The sequence below is a fragment of the Sander vitreus genome, chromosome 10 (genome assembly GCF_031162955.1).
Source record: "Sander vitreus isolate 19-12246 chromosome 10, sanVit1, whole genome shotgun sequence".
Taxonomy (NCBI): Eukaryota; Metazoa; Chordata; class Actinopteri; order Perciformes; family Percidae; genus Sander; species Sander vitreus.
The window spans coordinates 19,792,790-19,799,449 of record NC_135864.1 but is presented as its reverse complement, the minus strand read 5'-3'; the positions used below and the strand labels follow the sequence as shown (position 1 = coordinate 19,799,449).

The 6,660-nt window shown below is 45.0% G+C and overlaps 1 protein-coding gene across 1 annotated transcript; it reads right to left on the bottom strand.

Annotated features, from left to right (window-relative positions):
* Positions 1-440: 440 nt before the first annotated feature.
* egr1 (early growth response 1) lies at positions 441-4,633 on the bottom strand. Its single transcript, XM_078260791.1, has 2 exons — positions 3,918-4,633; positions 441-3,037 (listed from the first exon to the last, which is right to left on the bottom strand). The coding sequence occupies exons 1-2, from the start codon at positions 4,126-4,128 to the stop codon at positions 1,722-1,724; spliced, it is 1,527 nt and encodes a 508-aa protein (XP_078116917.1). The 5' UTR covers positions 4,129-4,633; the 3' UTR covers positions 441-1,721.
* Between the last annotated feature and the right edge of the window lie 2,027 nt (positions 4,634-6,660).

Sequence of the window (6,660 nt, the reverse complement as noted above, 5' to 3'; positions counted from 1 at the left end):
TGTGTACTCAACATTAAGGGCCAGTTTGTATCATAAAATCTAAAATGAAATGGAAATTAAGATCAGCTCAATATCTTCAAGAGCATGTTGGATTCCGATAAGAATTCCTCATCGTTAGTGTTCATAGGCATGGGAGTCATGCTTCTGTGTTATCATTAATACAGGGTTCAATCGGAGAACAGCGATTGAAACGGAGAGTTTCAATAAGATCATGTTGTGCAGATATTCCTTAAATGAAACGGTGGCTCACTGTGATGGGAAGTTGTGGTATAATAATCCAGTAATAATCTGCATACAATTAACATATAAGATGATGGCATACATGTTGTTCATGTATGAGGGATGTACGTGAAGAAACGAGGGGTTTATAAATTGGTTTGACGCACCAATGGAAATATTTGAAAGCACAGAAGTCGGATAATAAAGCATGAGAACAAATATACATATATATTCATATTTTTATTTATATTTCATTTCTGGGAGGATATCTTGTACACCAAATATCCCATTGGCAGTTAAGCGCATTCAATGTGTTTAGAAGCCAGAAACAGTCACTTGTTTTAACAAACACAAATACAAAATAAAGATAACCACAAAATAATAATGAACTGCATGTATATAACATACAAAAGAATCCCAATGCCTACTCAGTAGGTAACTTCAACATTCCAGCTCTTGAAGATGTGGATATTTACACATAAGTTTTACAAAAATATACTTTATAGTTTTTCTCCTTTTTTTGCTTACATTCTAATGAAATGAAGCGGTGCCCTCATAGCTCGTCCCTTTTCCTCCCTCTGAGTATGACTTACATTCTGTAACAAAAATATTCCCTCAACCCTTAAGGCGAGATGCAGTGCACCCTCTCTCGCGCTCAGTCGAGTCACAACATCAGCAAGGCTTCACAAAAAGGCACCAAATAACGGGAGCGTTTGTCTTGTTTAGTTTTTTTTTTGAAAATGTTTTTTTTTTTTGTCCTTTTCTCTATTTTTCCCATATAACCGAGCGATATGTCACATGTGAGAAAGAGAGAAAGAGATAGTACCAGTGGATGATATTTACAAACAGAAACATCACTCTTACTCATGCTTGAATACTTAAGTGCTTTTTTTCAAACAATGTCAAAACGTATCACAGCATCATCACTACATAATAGAGAAAGTATGTAGAAAATATGGCCCTGCTCACTTCAAATAATACAATGCAAATATGCAAATAATTGTTCACATCAATGGTACCAAAGAATGATAAAAACGAAACATGGCACGTGTACAATATACATATATGGTAGCTGATGTATATCATTCAATGTCTTTTGTACTGTATGAGTGCCTGCAAGGACGAACGTGCCTTAGCACCACAACTGCTGGCAATCAGTTTGTCTCTAGGTTTTTGTGTACCTAATGGTAGAGACTTGTCAGTGCCGGTTTCTACGCTCTATCTATTGAGTCCCTTATGCATTTGAAGTCCTGCATTTGTTTTACAGAGACAGAAAGAAATCCCTTTTCATCTTCTATTGTCTTTGCCCAGTCCTTGACATGTGTCTTTTTCTCTCTCTAGGTAAATCTCAAGATTCACCAAACACTGCACATGGAGCAGACAAAAAAGTGCTTTTTGGAGGGGAAAACAAAGTCTTTTGATGCTGATTTCTTTCCCCTCAAAGGGCCTTAAGGAAGGAGAGGTGCGGAGACACTATAAAAAGTTTTTGTCTTTGCTCTTTCTTAGCAGATCTCGATTGTCCTTGGGGAGAGAGTGGTCTGCATGTCTGATAGTGGGGTAGGGATGGGGGAGCTGTAGATGTTGGAGGCCACTGAGGAGGGAAAGGAGGAGGCCATCTGGGACTGAAAGGGGCTGGACATGGACATGGACACTGATGGGTAGGTGGTGGCGATGGAAGGAGATGGATAGGAAGTGTGGACGGGAGAGGAGTAGCAGGAGGTGACGGGAGAGGGGTAAGAAGACACTGGAGAGGGGTAAGAGGTGATGGGAGAAGGGTAGCTGGAGGCAGGCGAAGCTGCTGATACCGGCGCTGCTGTCACCACCACTGCTCCTGCCTTCTCTGCCTTCTTGTCCTTCTGCCGTAGATGGATCTTTGTGTGCCTCTTCCTCTCATCACTGCGGGCAAACTTGCGTCCGCAGATCTCGCAAGCGAAGGGCTTCTCTCCAGTGTGAGTGCGGATGTGTGTTGTCAGGTGGTCACTGCGGCTGAAGTTGCGCATGCAGATGCGGCACTGGAAGGGTTTCTGGCCCGTGTGGATGCGAATGTGACGTGTCAGCTCATCAGACCTGGAGAAGCGTCGATCACAGGTCTCCACAGGGCAAGCGTAGGGCCTCTCGTGAGGAGGTGTCTTGCTTGGCCGGGTGGGGTACTTGCGCATGCGGCTGGGCTTAATCAGCTGGGACTGGTAGACACTCTTTAAGTCCTGGGAACCAGTCTGGGTGGCAAAGGCCTTGATGGTGGACAGAGGAGTGAGGGAGGGCTGGCTTGACTGACTCTGGAAGGGCTTTTGGTCAGGGGGCACCAGGCTGATCTCTCCCTGCTGCTGAGGGAAGAGGTAGTCAGGAATCATGGGCACAGGGAAGCTAGTGTTGCAGGTCTTGCCGTTAGGGTAGGCCGGAGGAGGGTACTGCACTGTTCCAGCTGAGCTGGAAAAAACCTGGCCCTGGTCTGGAAAGATGTCAGAGTTGGGACTGGAGTAGGTTGGGGCGGCTGAGTAGATGGGGTTAGGCTCGCTGTGGTGAATGGAGGAACTGAGGCTCTGAGATGAGGAGGTAGAAGAGGAAGAAGTGGAGGACGGGATGGATGAAGAGGAGGACGAGGTGGTCTGTGAGGCAGCAGAGGAAGAGCTGGGTGCAATATTGCTCATCAGACCAGTGAACAGGCCCAAGATGGGCTCCGCCCAGAGGCTATTGCTGCAGGTGGTGGCAGGCTCCAGGGTGAAGCGGCCTGTGTAAGAGATGGGGGGCAGCCTCTGGGTGGAGTAGGTCTGCTCTCCCACTGACTTCTCACAGTTGAAGGGGATATCAGGTAACGTATCTGCAGGGAGCACAGAGAAAGAGGAGACATTAATCAAACTGTCAATATCCAGAGGGAGGGAGAGGGGGAATCCTGCCAGAGCGGTGGACAGTGTGTCACCCCTCTCTTCTGAGACTGATCAGCCAGGTGCCCACGCAAAGAAACCCCCTCCAGCTAAATTCTTTCCCCCTAAACTCCAAAACTGTCTCTTCCAAACCTCAACAAGAGCTGCTGTGCAAGCTTTCTGTGCTTGCATTTTCCTCTGCTCACACTCTCGATCTTTCTTACATTCTTTCTGTCTTCCTGTCTTGCACACAAACACGCACGAACGTGCACATTCTTGGAGCCCATCACAGAGCCCGAGGCAATTGATTACCGAAACTGCAGTTCAGCTGGTTTAAGAATGCAATTTGAATTGAGCTTTAGGAGTGTCTAGAGGCACGCAGTGACTGAGCAGTGTTTGAGTCCTCCAAGAGTCGACAGGGATTCGATAAATTGATATTAAGTCAGATGTTTGTTTTTATTTTTTATTTCGCGGTTTCTGTTGATTTGTGGAATTTAACATATTAATATATTGTGTCCAGTCAGCTTAAATTCAAATTTACTTGTAGCATGCAATTCCACTTTAATTAACATTTCTCACCACAAGCCATGATGAAACTAATTAATATAGACTTGTAACTAAAATATGTCAGCTGTAGTAACATGATCAATTAATAATGTACATTAATTATACACAGCAAAACATAAATATTGGCTTGATTAAAGTTATGCAGCTGTTTATTTCTCTTAACTCTTTTCTTGGTTTAGTGTAGTTCAGCAGATGTGCTATTATCTTTAGTTCACTTTTACATGCAGCACAGAAAACCAGAGGCAAAAGAGGCAAATCTCCAGATCTTACCTCCAGCAAGGTGGTCGTACTGTTCTCCTGGCTCTCCGGAGCCAAAGCCTGCACCTTCGGGTGCTGAGGCGGTGAGGAAGGGGGTCCCTGCAGAGCTGAGCATCATCACTTCCTCCAGCTTCGGGTAGTTATCCATGGGGGAGTGAGGGAAGCTCAGAGGCTCTGAGATCTGCAGGGCTGGGAGGATCATCTCGGTCTTGGCTGCAGCCATACTCTGCTGGTGCTGGAGCTGCGCTGGTGGCTGGTGATAAGTGCAGTGAGGCTGGATGCACGCCGGCAGAGCGGTGCCTCGCAGGTGGAGGGAATCACTTAGCCCAGCTTAGGGAGCGCTGCACACTTCTGCTGATGTCGAGGAAGATGTTGTTTTCTGTCTTGCTCCGTGACTCTTGTTCTCCAGTTGTCCTGTTGTTTTTCCTTTTTCTCTCAGAGATGAGTAAAGATCCACTTGTCTTTTCAGAAAAAAATCAAAAGTGTCCTTTATACTCATTCCCTAAGATCCATCGAAATTAATCAACAGATCAATCTTGATTTTGTATCTATGTATTAAAATGGCTTATCCAATCAGGTTTTAACCTTCTTGGATGGATGTTGTTTTGAATTGACTTTGTACTTTTGTTGTGATATTACTCGAAGGGAGTTCTGTGTGTTTGTCTATCTATCTCTGCTCTAACAGTTGCTCTTGTGGGCTCTCAGGGCTCTCTCTGAGCTGAAAGGTTTCCCCGCTCCTTTTATACCCTCTTGCCGTGACGTAGATGTCCATATATGGAGCGGAGGAAGCCCATATTTAGGCACTGCAGTGGAGGACACATGACGCTGGCCTGGGGGGGAAGCAGAGAAGAGAGACTTTATATTAAGCTATCGCAGTAAATTGTGAAGACAACGCCGCTCTTCCTCAGTCCCGAATCAATGTGTCTTCATAGCAGAACAGCTCCGTGAGACAGCAGCATAATTCTCGCTCTCTCGTCGCCCCATAGATTTGATTTGGATTTCCCATCTGTGCAGCAGGCTGCACTGCTGCCGGAAAGCCCGGCTCCGCCGTGCCTTATAAGGTCGTGACTACATAAGGACCTATTCCGGTGGGTTTCCATTTCCCTGTCCTTATTTGGAACTTCCTGAGGCAGCGCTGATCGCTGCTTGGCAGTGAATGAGAGGCTGGAGTGCAAATCATGTCCAGCGCTCACAATAACGAATGTCAGCAGCAGAATCCTACTTCTCTGTTTTAAAGCACAGTTTCAGCTGAACTATGAGACTCCACGTGAAGCACTTTGTGTAACGGACGAACTGCTTTACGTTTATTTTGTTAATGTTTGGAAGTTGAAGGCTGCGGGCCAGCTGAGCAATAAATAAGAACGAAAACATGTTTTAACCACAAACGCAGCAACTCTGTGTATTTATTATACACATAGGCCTCCGTTTTCAAACATACAAGCGAAAAAATAATATCTAAGTATAGGCCACGTTAAAAAGTAAATTTACCTTTTTTGTTTTAAGCTGGAACATAATTTTCACAGTGTAGCCTAAATGGTTGGAAGCTTGCCGTGCATTTCTATAGGCTGGATCTATAGGCTTATTGATTATGAATAATTAGCCCGCATGTTGAATTGATTTTGACGTGTGATCTAAGTGAGTGTATATTTCTGTAGGCAATGAGCTTAAAAAATATAAGACTGTGCAAACTCTGCAGGCTGGTAGCAAACTTCCTCTAAATTAACTTTGCATCTCTCTTGGCTGTGTCATTGATTAATGAGAACAGATAGCCACGGATGCTGACGAGGTGCGGGGCGATCTGTCTAATTGAGGGGTGTCCCCGGCTCAATATTCGGGGAATCTCTCTGCCACTCAGCGGCCTAATGGGCCGCATTAACAACGCTGCGCGCAGCTGCCAGGACGCCTGCGGGATACCGATGTTTCCCCCGGCTGCTCCAGCACTCCTCGGTGGATGCTGACGGGAAATCAATGTGTTTCCCTTGCTGCTGACTGGATCTATATGCAAGCAACCTCATTGGGAAACATCGTGGGCAGGACACTTTGAAGTGGCCTGAGAGAGAGACAGAAACAGAGAAAAAGAAGAAAGATGCTGCTGATGCGTTGGAGAGGGCAGCGCAGGTGAGACTCCCCGTTCTTCAAATATTATATTTAGACTCAAAACACTGATTGCATTGCTCTTAAAGCATGTTCAGCTGCAATCCATAATGGTTGGTGCCCTAATGACATTTCACCGCAAAGATTATATAGATAGATAGATAGATAGATAGATAGATAGATAGATAGATAGATAGATAGATAGATAGATAGATATGGAAACCAAACATAATTCAGGTACGCAGTAGGTTTTTGGTTTTTTCTTTACTGAATTGCATTCTCTCCCAGACGTTTCCAATTCAGCCTCTGGCAAATCTCTCTGTTTACCCCCATTAGACTGATAGCAAAATTCTGTTATATATTATGCAGTGATCTGGAGCAGAGGCTCCTTCACAAAACCCAAATAAGCCTGAAGTAGATGGCGCAGCTGGAGAATGTGTAATGTTGTTTATTCATACAGTCAGATAGGTATAAACGCTCAAATCTAATCACTTTTAATGGTATGTGGCACTGCACATCGATGTTGTATTTTAGGAGGGAAATGGTGCTCCCACTGCGCGCGCACACACACACACACACACACACACACACACACACACACACACACACACACACACACACACACACACACACACACACACACACACACACACACACACAC